The sequence below is a fragment of the Panthera tigris genome, chromosome F3 (genome assembly GCF_018350195.1).
Source record: "Panthera tigris isolate Pti1 chromosome F3, P.tigris_Pti1_mat1.1, whole genome shotgun sequence".
In the NCBI taxonomy this organism is placed as follows: Eukaryota; Metazoa; Chordata; class Mammalia; order Carnivora; family Felidae; genus Panthera; species Panthera tigris.
In genome coordinates this window covers 15,874,085-15,888,818 of record NC_056678.1, presented here as the reverse complement: position 1 = coordinate 15,888,818, position 14,734 = coordinate 15,874,085, and the positions used below count along the sequence as shown (strand labels likewise).

Genomic DNA, 14,734 nt, shown 5'->3' with positions numbered 1-14,734 from the left:
GGCCTGTGCCTTATCCCCAGGGTGGCAAAGTGACATCTGTACCTCCAGGCATCCTATTTGCTTTCCAGGAGGGCAAGGAGCTTTCTCTTTGCGAGGTTTTGCCTTTGAGTCAGGAATGGACCTCATCCCAGGCCAGCACGGTCATGTGCCTAAACCTCTCACCTTAAGATGAATTTTTGGCTGGCATCTCACTCTGCCACCCTTAATAATGATCTGGGTGGTTTTAGTGAAAAGTAAGGGGTAAGTGGATACTGGGTTAAGGGCAGTACCTGCTGTGCTCTGCGCCAGTCACATGGCTTGTTACAAATGAACACCAGCTGGCCACCTGCAGAGTCAGTCCCTGGGGGTAGGCCCCTGGGCTCTGCATTTTCACACTCCTGTGGGATTTAGTGCATTTGAAACTTGAGATACTCTGCTCTACAGTCTTGCTTAGAGGCTCATTAGCATATCTGATGCAACTAGGACATAATTCCTCCCACATACATCAGTTAGCATGCGTTTGGCCTAAACCCAACTCAAAAAGGCTTATGTCCTAAGGACATGTATTATTTTATGTAGTGTCAGTCAAGAGGTAAGATGGGTTCATGGTTGATGGACTCAGCGAAGATGATGATCAGATTTTTTTTCTCTCCACTTTGCTGTTGACCAGCCTCATTCTGTGGTTCCCCGTGCACAGGTAGTCAGATGGCTGCTAGCAACAATCATGTTTTGTGTGAGACAAAAAGGAAAAAAAAAGGTCTCCAATTGCTGTCAGGATAGAATTCTTCTAGAAACTCCAATGATCCTGTTTGTGGCTCATTCTCAAGAATTGAATCACGTGCCCATTTCCGAACCAGTTACTGCCAAGAAAAGTGGTAATGACCTTTTGGCCAGTTAATACACCCTTTAAGCTAAAATTAAAGTTGTCAGGGGCGCCCGGGTGGCTCAGTTGGTTAAGTGTTCAACTTCAGCTCAGGTCACGATCTCAGTTTGTGGGTTTGAGCCCCGCATCGGGCTCTGTGCTGACAGCTCAGAGCCTGGAGCCTGTTTCGGATTCTGTGTCTCCCTCTCTCTGCTCCTCCCCCATTCATGCTCTGTCTCTCTCTGTGTCTCTCAAAAATAAAAAGTTAAAAAAAAATAAAATTAAAGTTGTATTTCCTCAATTCGCATTGCCCCAAAGGGGTGGAGCCAAATGGGAGTAAACGACACAGCCATTCTGGCTCCCTGCCCCTTTGCTGAGTATCTCAACGCAGATCCCTACACTTAGGGTGGAGGTGAGAGGCGAGATCAGACTTGTGGCAAGACCACACAGGGGGCCACAGATTTACCACTGTGAGAATCTTAGAAGACTGAGAAGGCAGTCCCATGGACTTCTCATGCTTCTCTCATAATCACAATTGTCAAATGTGAATTCACTTTCAATTAATAAATCTTGAACACATAATGCAATTTATTCTGTTCTTCCATGAAAATTGAGAGCAGCAACTCTTGATGGGAACTCTATTCTCCATGCCCACTAGGGCACTGAAGATGTACTTAGGATCACTTCAACCCGGGAAATGCGTATTATGTCACATTTTACATCTGGAGAAGAATCTTTTCACAAAGTCTCATGGCTTCATGGTGACAGAGCCAGAAATCCATTTGGGGATACCTGGCTGCCTTTTCTTTGAACCTTTTCAGCGTCTCTGTATTGGCATCATATATGTGGACAGAGTAGAGATGGCCAAAAAAACACCAGGGTTTGGGTGCCTGAGTGATGAGGGGAGCAATACATTTATTGGGGGAAGTTGATGAATTTGATTTTGAATTTGCAAATCCAATGGCACACGTTCCATCCGCCAATAAAGATCAACACTCAAGTGTTGAATAACTGAAAAATTAACGTTGGAGATTTAGATGCTGGATTGTCACCATGAAAGAAAGTTGAAGCCAGACTCCAAGAGACAAGGACAAGAGGCATCAAATAGCCAAAGGAAGAAAAGAGAGCAGCAAGGAACTGAATAGTTGGAAAGGTGACAGGAGACGGAAGATCCAAGGACTAGTTAGGAGATATCCTATAAGAGGACCAGGTATTGGTTCTTTAAGGGCAAAGTATATTGTGACTCGAAGAGGTAAGAGCAAGACACATTCCTCTTGGGTCTTTCAGACCAGGACTCCTCAGGATATTGGGTAACTTGAAATTTTCACTACCTTCCCAACCTTCTTGGTGTCACTCAAATTTTACATGTGGAAAATTCAAGGAAACTAAAGACTTAATGACTCATCTACCATATGGCACCAGGCATCATGTTTTACATTATTCTACTCAATAAAGAAATATGGAGGGCTACATGCAAGGGAATATACTAGGTATGGGACACTTCTTTCTAAACCCAGGACTTATCAGCACAGCCTAACAAAAGTCTGAGAGACCATCAGTTCACAGTAGTTAGTATTCTTTCCAGAAACGCACAGGTGTACTACTCTCCTCAAGATTCATATTCTTAAGCCTTGTAAATCCAATTAAAATAATATGTTAGGAGAGCTCTTTACAGCAGGGGGGGTCACAAACCCAAGGACCCAGGGAAGTAACAGGAAGGAGCGAAGTGGGCCAAGAGATGTGGTGAAATCTGCTTGTTCGTCAGCTGCTCCTCCACTTTCGTCACATGAAATTCCACGTATCTGCCTTTGGAGAAAAGTACTGATGCCGATCCTAGCGAGCGAAGCTCTGCCCTTCGGGTCAGGAGTCTAAACTAGTACTTCAAAACGTGACAACAGAATTCTCTGATCCAGTTTTAACAAAGAATTTATTTGCTGATCCCCAAAAAGCAAAACTCAGAAAACAGCCCCATCCCCTCACTGCAAGAATAGTTCTATAACAAAACATTTTCAATCATTTCCTCCTTTCTTCCCAAGTTGTGCTCTTGCTCGCGCCCATCAGTGTAGAGCAGACAGACATATGGAAATACTCTGCATGAAAGGCACATGGCACTGTCGCATCGCTCACACCTCCTGGCCCACCTCCCTGGCAGGCAGGCAAGTGGAGCCTCTTCTATAGCCTCTCTTTTTTAATAGAAATTTCTCGAAAAATTTTCGTTATAGCAAAATATTTAAAGATTCCTCCCCCGCTCATCCCACTCCAGTTATCTACTGAAAAAGTATAGAATTCAAAAGTTTGTTGCCCCCGCTGCGATCAAAACCCTGAAGAGTGGAGAATTTCTGGATCTCTACAGGTTTTTGGGTTATATGCTCGTATCTACAGGGGAATTTGAACGTCAAGTTCTGGATTTGATTGGAACAGCTGAAAACCTGACAGTCATTCTATGATGGAGCAGAACAGACTTTCTCCACCATCAACTGACACTACCTCATCGACCCCACATCCTGTAGACATCCAAGACTTGAATCTCACATACAGACTACATTTCAGAGACAGCAGAGAGTGCTACGGTGCAGGAACAGAACAGAATGCTGGTGAAGGCACAGAGGAAAGGATCCCAAGAAATTTTTAGTGCCATTTTGTTTAATAAGCCAGTAGTATAGCAACCTAAAGGCCTTGGCTGTGATCACACCAGGATGTTGTTATGGAACAGGTGCAGGAGAACATGACTGGCAGCCGGCGCCCCCTGGCTCACTGTGCTAACCACCTCCTGGAGGGACTACGGCTGGGGCGTGTAACGGAGGTACTTCTTGCCAGACGGGAGCTCTTTGGTGAAGACTCCTTTAGGGAAAATTTTTTTGGCTTCATCTTCAGGGATGGTTGGAAGAACCATCACGCTATCGCCATCCTATTGAAAGACATTGAGAATAATGAAATTCACTCTTACAGTGAAGCCTGAAGGCCAAGAAGTAGCTTCAGAAAAGTAGCTACAGGTGCTCATGAGACTAACCCAGTATTGGCCACTCTCTCCCCTCTGAGGAATTTTGTTTTCACAGGATGATCTTCGACACTTTGCTGAGAGAACAATGTCCCCATCTTAACAAGAAATGGTCTTGTTTTAAACCCAGTGACGTCTTGGCACCACACTTTAAAATTTAAATTCTAAGTCCTTACCGCTGCCCGGTGTGAATGAATCGTGCCTCCTTGCCCCACCTCCTGCTCCTGCTCTTCCAGGCACGCTGGTTTTCCTCCCTCATAAACAAGCACGACTTGGTCCCTTGCTTTCTTCATGTCCTTCCCAAAGTTCCCTTCAGAGAAAGGCCTTCTTTGACAGCCAATTATAAAACCTACTCTCCCACCCCTATGCTCCCACTGTCTCCACCTCTGCTTGATTTTTCTCAGTCACACTTATTGCCACCTAAAACACGGTAAACTTGCATACTGTTTGTCTCCGCCCACTGGCATGTAAGCTCTCTGAGGGCAGGGACTCCTATTTACATTAATATTTATATTGTTCACCATTGCTGTAGCCCAGAGCCCACTGCCTGGGCTCAATAAACACATGTTCAATGGACAGATAGACTTTAAATGATTTGCCTGTCAGGAAAAACAAATCAACACAACCTGGTATTCAGGTGAGCATATTTTAAAAAGGTAGCAATGTTAAGATGCCCTTGTGATATTATCCCTGTCTGAGAATTCTACATGGGGTTTGAAAGGCTAATTGAAGCTTAAGAGAAGTGAAATGCTCCAGACATTCATACACCAAATAGTTTTATAGCCATGATTCAAGTGGCCAATCTAAGTTTTGCTATAAATATTTTGCCAACATTTTGCTCGTTTTGGGAAGGGTTAAAGGTTTTTTAAAAAAATTTTATTTTATTAAGAAATCATTCTGGGTGGCTCAGTTGGTTAAGTGTCCGATTCTCGGTTTCAGCTCAGGTCATGACCGCACACTTCGTGAGTTTGAGGGCCGCCCCAGGCTCCATGCTAAGGGATTCTCTCTCTCTCTCTGCCTCTCCTCTCCCTTGCTCGTGCTCTTCCTCAAAATAAATAACTAAACTTAAAAAAGAAAAGGAATCATTCTGACCAATTAATTTGATCAAGTGATATGGAAGTTAGAAAGCAATACGGGGAGTTTGTATTTCATATAAAAATACAAAGAAGACCTTGACAATGGCCTCATAGTAAATCTGAAACTCAGCCATAAGGAAAAGTCCTGCCAGTGTGTGTGCGTGCCAGAAAAAGAGCCCCAAGTAAGAAAGACCCAGAAGATAGCCATTTAGAGACTGGCCCCTTAGGCCTTGAAGGTGAGCTGGGTATCTGCCCTTTTAAGGTCTTTACCTTCCAATCAACGGGGGTGGCAACCCTCTTTTCCGCTGTCAGCTGGAGAGAGGTAATTACCCTGAGAATCTCATCAAAGTTCCTGCCAGTGGTTGCTGGGTAGAGGATAGACAGCTTCAGCTTCTTATCAGGACCAAAGATAAATACCTGCAAAGCACACAGATGCATAAATAGGAATAATTCTTTTAAGTGTTTTTGATATCAAAGCCTCTTTGAAAGCTCTTTAGTTATTAGAAATGTTCAAGGGTGTAGAAAAAAACCAAAACCCAAAACCCTGCCCCCACCCCTGCCCTCAGCAAACATCTAGAAGGATACATCAAACTGTTAATCTGGGTGGCTTCAGTGTAGATAATTTTCTTCTCCAGGTTCTTTTTCTTTTCTTTTCTTTTTTTTTTAACGTTGATTTATTTTTGAAGGAGAGAGAGACAGAGTGTGAGTGGGGGAGGGGCAGAGAGAGGGAGACACAGAATCTAAAGCAGGCTCCAGGCTCTCAGCTGTCAGCACAGGGCCCGATGCAGGGCTTGAACTCACAAACTGCGAGATACGACCTGAGCTGAAGTTGGAGGCTTAACCAACTGAGCTACTCAGGCGCCCCTCCATGTTATTTTTCTAAACTTAGAAGGGAATTCTATTTGGTTCTGGGTGTCTCAATAAGAAAACCTGATATGCAAATTGAATCCAGGAAAGGCCTCAGGAAGGTACTATGTTAACTAGGGATGATTACCTTAAAAATATACTAATGGGGGTAGGGGACACCTGGATGGCTCAGTCGGTTAAGTGTCTGACTTTGGCTCAGGTTATGATCTCACAGTTCCTGAGTTCAAGCCCTGTGTCGGGTTCTGTGATGACAGTTCAGAGCCTGGAGCCTGCTTCATATTCTGTCTCCCTCTCTCTCTGCCCCTCCCCCGCTCGCACTCTGTCTCTCTCTCAAAAAATGAATAAACATTAAAAACCTTTAAAAAAATATACCGATGGGAGTTGATACTGGTCTTCAAATAGTTGTATAGTTTTGCAGATGACGGATTAAGTCTGTTCTCTAGTAGGTAAGGACAAACAGGAATTCCCAGCCACAGTTGCCTTATGAAGAAGGGTATTATGGCCCACCACTTTAAAAGAGAGGGCTGTTAGGAGAGCTGGGAAAAAGATTCCTCAATTCTAGATGATATCTTATGATCAACTACTTATTTTATGTACATTTCCAAAAGTTATCAAATTTAGCTGAAAATTTTACTTTGCTTCAGCAGTACGGATGGTCAGTGGGATTGCCCCTAATTATTTCATAACTGGAGATATTCCCCTATTCCTCGAGTCGGTGTAAGCACTCAGCTGTACACGGAGCCTGGCCAGTCATGAGGACAACTAATGGATTTCTACAACTCACCACACGAGCTGTCACAGGCATGCCCTTTTCGTCCTTCTCTGCTGGGTCCAGCATGCCTAACAGGATGGCAAGGTCCCGATTCTTATCATCAATGATGGGGAAAGGTAATTTTTCTGTGGGCTCCTGACCATTGTAAGCATTGATATCCTGAAATGCAGGTGAAAGGGGAAAAAAAAATCTAAACCAGGCACATTCTCTGAATTCAATCAATGAACATCTTGCGAGATAGGGAAGAGGAACACAATCATAATTTTCTCTAAGCGATTTTAGTAAAAAAAAAAAAAAAAAAATGAATGAACACTCCTCATCCCAATCACTCACTGACAGAAATAACAGTACAGTACAGTACTTAGGTTATCACCACAGACCCTTTTCGTGCCCAGGTCTCTTAAAATTTGGCATGATTTTACTGCCCACGGAAAGCAGAAAGAAATGCTTTAAAAGTTGAATGCTGTAGAGTTAGATCCCAAACTAAGGTACCTCTGAGTACCCAATAAGTAAATACCATCAGAAATAATGTGTTCATTAAGTCCATCACATCTAAAAGTAATGCCACATGCAAAGATAATTCTACAGATCTGGTCCCTGCCCGCTAAGAACCCCGACCCAGACATTAAGCTACTATACAGCAGATATTAAGAAATGAAAAAAAACCCCATAAAATTTGAAGCAAATCCAAGAATGGAGAGTTGAATATATACTTTAAGGACAAGTCCAAGGTAAATTTACACTAGGGTGAAATCCACATAGAAAACAAAGCATTTCAGGTCTGAACTGAAAGACAATAATGTACTTTCCTCCTCATTCTACTCTCTTCCCCTACTAAACTTCACTCATTTACTCATTCATTCCTACTTTTCCTATCCCTAGAAGCCTTTGAAAAAGAAAATCTAGCTCCCATATTTGATCAAGTAATGATATAGCACTTCCCGTGGGGTAAGCACGAGGGCAAGTGCATGTGGATGAGTGAGGCGTGGCACGTGCCTTCAAAGAAACTTCTACTTTGGTTAAGATGATTCCCCTGTGAAGTAGCAGCAAATGCAAGACTCTAATATTTACATGGCAGATTGTAAATGCTGAAGTATACTAATGTCCCCACTGACAGATAGGTCTCCTGAGTTAGGAAAGACTTCAGGAGAGATTCTACCTGGGGCCTTGAAGGATGGATGAGATTTTTCACAGGGAAGAGGAGCAGTATTAATGAAACATGCAGGCAGGTCTGAGCATAAATAACTGAGAAGAGAGTGAGTAACTTAGCTGGGTAGAGCTTTAGGAAGCAGTGGGAGAGAGGATTTAAGGTTGGAATAAGGTCTGTTTATTATGTGGAGCCTTAAAAGTAACATAGGGGTTGAGGTCATGGCGGATATAGAGCCTCTGTCAATTTCTCAGCAGAGATGCGACAGGACAGAAGTGGTACAGGTGAACTTTGAAACGGGTAACAACACATTTTGACGTGTTCCTTAATTTTATTATCTTAACTTCCTTTCTGTTGTCACTGGCCCCCCATCAGCTCATCACAACTAAATAATAATCAAAAGGCTTTGTGCTAGAGGCGTCCTGAAGTTTCCTATGTAACCAGTTGAGTGCCAAAGTTTGGCCACTGCTTCTGATAGGTGGGACTTGTTTCCTGTTCAGTGCTCTCACAATTCTGAAAATTCAAGGCAGAGGCTCACAGGCTAAAATGAGTCCGGGCATGCTGCTACTTTAAAAGGTGTTTTACAAGAGGCAATCAACTCTTCCTTTGGTGGTTTCTAGTTTCAATGGCTGCTGTACAGTAATAAACGGTCAACACTGCCACTTCCCTGATGGGCATTACGTTATATCCACGAACACCAAAGAACCACATGCTTTGGCTTTATTCTAGCCTAAATCAGATGAATTCCTACTCTCTATCATGTAGTATCAATGACAGCATTGGTTTGAGGTTCCAATTGCACTGCCATCCTTTCCTAGCCGGCCAACCCTGAGCAAGTCCCTCCAACTCTGTGGGAGGAAAAGTATTCTCACTGGCAAACATGAGAGCATAGTGCAGAAATGCACTTACCAGTCGCAGCCAAATGTAAGGGATGAAAAAAATGCCACCATAAGCAAGAGAAATCCCCTTCTCTTTTCTCCTGTATATGATGCTTCTAATCTCGGGCAGTTAGAATTAACTAGCAGGAAATGGCCAAGGGCTGCAGCCCCAGGTGGCCAGCTCACAAGTCAGTACCACATCTTTTATTCAGTTGCATGACAAGTGCTTGACAGAGTGCCTAGTACATTGTAAGCATCCTTCAGAGCTTACCTATCATCACTTTTTAGTGGCACATCGTCGCAAAGTCATCAAAATGTCCTCAAGTTTAGACCACCACATTTATTGTCCAAGTAAATCGTTTGTTGAAAGTAGACAATTCCTTCCGTTGGTGCATTCAACACACAGAGACTGACTGCCTAGGATACACTGAGTGCCAAACACTGTTTGGCAGAGCACAAAATAGGAGTCTGCCTTGCTGAGCCTGATGGGTGTGGACAAATGAACAAATGAAACTAGCAACGTGCAGAACATTTTATTTTAGATGGTGACAATGCTAAAGAAAAAACGACAGGGGGATAAGGAACATGGAGGGGAGTTATAATTTTAGATAAGAAGGCCATGGAAGAAGGCCTTGATGAGGTAGCATTTGAGTCAAGACTTGAAAGCGGGAAAGGCACAAGCCACAAAGCTACCTGAGGAAAGTCTTCCAAATAGTATTTTGCATCATTTTAAAGGCAGAGCAGACAAGTTTACTGATGAACCAGACGTGGATATGGAAAAACCAGAGGAATTCAGGATGATGCCTAGATTTTGGCCAACTATGAAAACGCAGTGTCCATTAGCTAAGATGAGTAAGATCTCGGATTAAGAAAAGGAAGCCAGTGTCAGACATACTAGGTGTGAGATGACAGGACATCCCAGGGGAGATGGGAGTTGGCGGTGGTCGTAGCAGGCTGGGAACCAGCAGTGTCTGGCCTAGAGATGGAAATTCGGGAATCACAGCATTTAGATGTGAGTGGATGAGCTCACCACGGGGAAGGGTATAGATAAAAAGAGACGGTGTCCAATAAATGAATTCAGGGCAACTTTAGCATAACTAGGAGTTGGGGGTGAGGAAGCTCACTCTGACCATAAACAGGAATAGCTCAAGATGTGGTGTCTGGAAGCCATGAGAGGAAAATGTTCCAGGATATACAACGACCAGTGGGTTGAAGGCTGCTAGTGGGCCGGGAAAGACGAGGGCTAAAAACCGAGCATTGCATTTAGCAAGGTAGAGATCACTGTGCAGTTTAAGTCAGATTTTCAAATAATAGGTGAAGTCTGAACTTGAAGTTACTTGTACCTTTACCTCAAAAAACCCAAGCTACTCTACATAATTTATACCTTGATTTATAACCTCAAAGCACATGCCAATTGGTACTATACCTTGCTCCAGGCAAGATGGTCTTCAACACTATCCACTGAGAGGGCAATCATTTTCACGTTCTTCTTGGCAAATTCGGGTGCCAGCTTTGCGGCTCTGCCGAGCTCCGTGGTACACACGGGGGTGAAATCCCGAGGGTGCGAGAAGAGAATGCCCCATCTGAGATGAAGGAAAAGGAAGCCACAGCTTATTGGAGGGATTATCACCGTCATGTAGAATGAGAAATCACAAATCCTATGTCAAAAATGACTTCCTTTTTAAATAAGTGCTTATGAGGACAATTACTTTTAAATTTTTGTCGAGGAATGCTTTTTGATCTTCTGACTTCCAGAAAAGCCTATGTTGAAAGCCCGATTCAACCAAACATATGAAATTCCACATGATAAATGTCTTAGGAGACTGTAATTTAAGGGTGTTGCCTCCTTAAATAACTACAGGGCCACCCTGACTCTTTTTCAGCTCATAAAATCTGTGCTACTCAAACCAACAAGCTTACTGAAATACCTTTTCCCCCCTTCTTACCCACTTCTACTTTTTTTCTAGGCTATAATAATGGATGTCCCAATATGCCCCAATCCAACCAAATGCCTGACTGCAATAATAAACAGGTTACATAATCTCAAATAAATAGGCTTCTATCCTCTATTTATATGTAAAATTAAAGCTGACACTTGGCTTCTTTGTAGTGAGTGGATATAAAAACTTTTGTAAAGCTACCGAGCCTGCCAAGCAGGACACCCAATCTCTGCACCCTGACGAAGCTACCGCACTTTTGAGTTTTACCTGTCTCTTCCTTTGCAGTTTCTTTTCCTTTTTGCTTTAGTCCAAGTAGGCAAGAAAACTGGCTGCCTACAACACAGATTTTGACAACTACAGATTCTTAGGTAAACATGAATATCTAAATCATCATTACCTAGGATGAAACTTTATATAGATTTTTAAGCATATTTCCAGCTAAAAGTCACCAAGAACTTTTGGAATACCATTTCCTTCTCCTTGGCAACAGAACTACTCTTCTGACTGAAAAGGAAAATTTAACACCGGGTTCTCCACACCCCGCTGGACTTGTGTTAAACCAGGATCCTAAACTACTAAATAACTCAACTCAGTCTAGATGCCAAGCTTGACCTCTCAAAATCTGCCAAGTTTCCTGAGGCACAAAGAACAAAGCAGAGACAAGGGTACCTCCCTCCCACCTACATCTGCCACTCAACTCCCAAGGCTTCAGGAAAGGAAAAGCCTTCCTACAATGAGGATAGAGGGCCCTATGGCAAGACAGGGAAGAGAGAGGTAATATTTTGAAGATTCTGGAGGTTTGTGGTATGTTTACTTTTTTATAAAGGACAGTAAGAAGGCTATACATCTTGTGATATAAATAATCTAGGTATGGGTAAAAAATCTAGGCCTTTGATTCTATGGTAAAGGATCTGCTTAAGGGTCAGATGAGACTTACGAGAAAGTTTCCAAGAGTTGAGAGAAAAACAGGGCATTTCTTCCCGAGTTGTTAAAGGGTTGATGAATTAGAAGCGTCAGACACACTCTTTCCATTGTGCATCGAAAAGGTTTTGCTGAATCATGCTAAGGAACTCAGTTTAAGCCACTTCACATCCTGTCCCCCTCAGAGGCCAAACTCCAGTGTGCCACATGGCTAGGAAGAGGGTAAGTCTGAGGATGTCTTACTATGGTCTGCATTCCCCTCTAAGTCTCCCTAACTGTGTGTGCTCTTAAGAGGAGTTCAATTACATTATCCCATTTCCTTCCTTCCTCATTTTCAAAAGACAAAAGGTTTCCTCCTTTAAGGGAAGGGTCCTCACTCACTAACCCCCAGAAAACCCCAGGAAAACAAGTTTTGTTTGGTGAAGATGTACTGTAAAGAAGCTGCTTCTACCATATACACAAAGAAACAGAGCTAAAGCTCATTAAACTCACCAAATGAAGCACCCAAACCCCTTAGTTGTTTCCAGTTGTCAGGGGTAGGGCAGATACCTGCAATGTTTGAAATTATTATTTTTTTTTCCTCCAAAAAACACCTAGATCAAAAGCTGACCTCTGAATTGAGATCACACACAGAACAGAGTCCCTGGGGAAATTGCATTAGGCAAAACCATGTATTATAATTATAAAAAGAGCTCAAACTTCTTTTCAAGGTAGGGGAGGGAACACAATCCCAGGCGTGACCTGAGGCAGACTTGTTATATTTTTGTTTGTAGATGCAGATATTTTTCTCATCTTCCTACTGGTGGCTCCCTGAGAAGGCACCACTTTTAATAAAATCAGGATAGACCCAGGGGCAAATAAACAACAGCAAGAAACCCAAAAAAGTAGGGTTAGCTTAAATAGTGACGGCATTTATAATTATTGCTATAATAAATGTTTTATGTCAATATTTATCTTTATACAATCAGAGTTCTGATAAGATTTTGTTCTATGGGGATGAGGACTGTAGATAGGAATGGAAAGGAACATACTCTAAAAATCCCATGGACTTTAGGAGAAATACTAATACGAGATTGGACACAGTCTGTATATCTCTCCCTGCCTTTAAGGTCTGAATGTTCCATTTTTCATCTTTTTTCTAGGCTAGTCCTCTCTTTCACAAAGCTTAGCTTTTCCCTTAAATTGGCAGCTGGAAAATAGACTTAAGAGAGTGTAAAGGGCTGTGGAGGCCTAAGTGGCTAAGAACCCCTCCCAGGTTCTCTGCATAGCCCTGTCCAGTCATTGATGAATGTCATAAACTTCCCTCTCTCTGTCTATACACATATATATCTGGACACTGTAAATAAAATAAGGACACAAATCATGGAGGATTTGTTAAGCCTCAGAACACCACACTGCAGAAAATACGAACAAAAAGCCAGGAGCAGAGTCATAAATGCAGAGAACTGGTGGCTGCCAGAGGGGGTGGGGGGGATGAGTGAAATAGATCAAGGGGATTAAGAGGTACAAACTGCAGTTATAAAATAAATTAGTCATGGGGATAAAAAGCACAGCATGGGAAACACTCAATAATATTATAATGCATGGTGACAGACGGTGACTACTTACTGTGATGGGCACTGAGTAATGTATAGAATTGTCTAATCACTATATTGTACACCTGAAACTAATATAACACTGTGTGTCAACTATACTTCAATAATTAAAAAAAAAAAAAAGGGAAAACCAGTGTGGTGGGACCACTGGAACTCCAGAGCCATAATATAATGACACATATCTGGGAGGTTTCAGATTAAAACCAAGCAACTTAAAAGCTTGCTGATTCAGGGGCTGTAAAACGTAAAACCTGGGCAACACCAATTTACTCCTAGTCATAATGGTCTGACTGCCAGGCCAGATCTGGCTATCGCCGGCAAGGCCACGTGCTGGAAGCAAAGCAGTGGGGGGAGGAAGCAGTGAGGGGCACACGACTGGGAAACAAAAGGGTCTCAAAAGCGGGGAGGTCCAGGAGCCTGCAGTGGCCTACCGCGGCAAGAACAGGCCATTGCAACTGAGCAACCTCAGAAAGCCCTTCACTTCAAGTGTTGCAAGTTCTGGAATGAAGGACACACCTACATACAGAATGTTCTTGGTTCCTCCCAAAGCTGTTATCAAATCATATCCCAGCCACAGGAGGAGGCTCTGGACAAAAAGTCTTTCAGCCACTTATTTGGCAGCTGGTGGTTTAAATTTTTACATTTTGTGTCGAGAAGCCTGCAAATACCACTGCAGCAAGCAAGTCCTCGGCGCGCTGGGCCGTCCCGAACCTTCCGCCCACAGCAGTGTCCTCAGACTCTGGCCTTAGACACTCACCTTCCCCCAGGGAGCAAATTCCAGCACCGAGGGAGGGAGTGCGACCCTGGGCACAAGTCCCGGGAAGTGACCCCTGATGCAGCCCGGCCCTCGCCCCAGCCGCCTCAACTCGGCCACGCTCCTTGCACCCCTTACCAAACCGAGTGATACAGGCAACAAACCCTCCGCATCGGCCTCGGGTGCCCGTACCTGCTGGAACCCAATTTCGTTCCCCTCCCCCTTTCCCGCCGCGCAGCCGGCTCAGCCACATGGGGGCCGCCGGCGGAATGGGGTCGAGGGGCCGGCCCCCAGCAGCGCTCGGCCGACGCGGGGCAGGAGCCACTCGGCCAGAGGCACGTGCAGGAACCGGTGCGGGGAGGAGGCGGGCGGCGAGCAGGGGGCTGAGCTGGGAGGACGGAAGGTAGAAGAAATAGGGAAGGCACCTCCGAGGCCGGGCGTAACCCGAGGACGCTACGAGGTGGCCACTTACGAGTCTCCCAGATAGTCGTGGAAACGGATACGGCCGATGGTAGTATTGGCCTCGAAGTTGGGAGCCTCGTCCCCAAGAAGGAGACCTCCAGGCATGGCGGCAGCAGTGACGCGGGAAGACGAGGACGCGCAGCAGCGGCAGTCACCAGCTTGCCGGCTCCGGCGGTGTGGGTGCCGGCCGCAGAGTAAGTGGGGCCGCGAGGGGCGGGAAGCGAGCGGCGTGGGCGGGGCCAGAGGCGGAGTCTGAGCGGGGCGGGGCCGTGGCACGGCGAGGGGCGGGGCGGAACCGGGCCGCCGGCCGAAGGACAGAGCCGCTGCTGGCGCGGGTGGGATGGCGGCCGGGGCAGGCCGGAGCAAGGGGCGGAGCGAGGGGCGGAGCAAGGGCGGGTCAGTTCTGGGTCCTGGTCTCCCGCCTCTGAACCTGCCGGGAACCTGTGGGCGCCGGCGCCTGTCTCCACTCACGTGACGTGGGAT

General features: G+C 44.7%; 1 protein-coding gene across 1 annotated transcript; it reads right to left on the bottom strand.

Moving 5' to 3' along the window:
• Positions 1-2,749: 2,749 nt before the first annotated feature.
• PRDX6 (peroxiredoxin 6) lies at positions 2,750-14,471 on the bottom strand. The gene is made up of 5 exons (XM_042975658.1): positions 14,262-14,471; positions 10,006-10,162; positions 6,567-6,713; positions 5,186-5,332; positions 2,750-3,749 (listed from the first exon to the last, which is right to left on the bottom strand). Exons 1-5 carry the CDS (start codon positions 14,354-14,356, stop codon positions 3,621-3,623), a joined length of 675 nt encoding a protein of 224 aa, XP_042831592.1. The 5' UTR covers positions 14,357-14,471; the 3' UTR covers positions 2,750-3,620.
• Between the last annotated feature and the right edge of the window lie 263 nt (positions 14,472-14,734).

Excerpts from the sequence above, each read along its gene's own strand:
- PRDX6 (XM_042975658.1), bottom strand. The coding sequence starts at position 14,356 with ATGCCTGGAGGTCTCCTTCTTGGGGACGAGGCTCCCAACTTCGAGGCC. Across the intron at positions 10,163-14,261 it reads CACGACTATCTGGGAGACTC|ATGGGGCATTCTCTTCTCGC; the intron begins GTAAGTGGCCAC and ends CCTTCATCTCAG. Across the intron at positions 6,714-10,005 it reads ACCATCTTGCCTGGAGCAAG|GATATCAATGCTTACAATGG; the intron begins GTATAGTACCAA and ends CCTGCATTTCAG.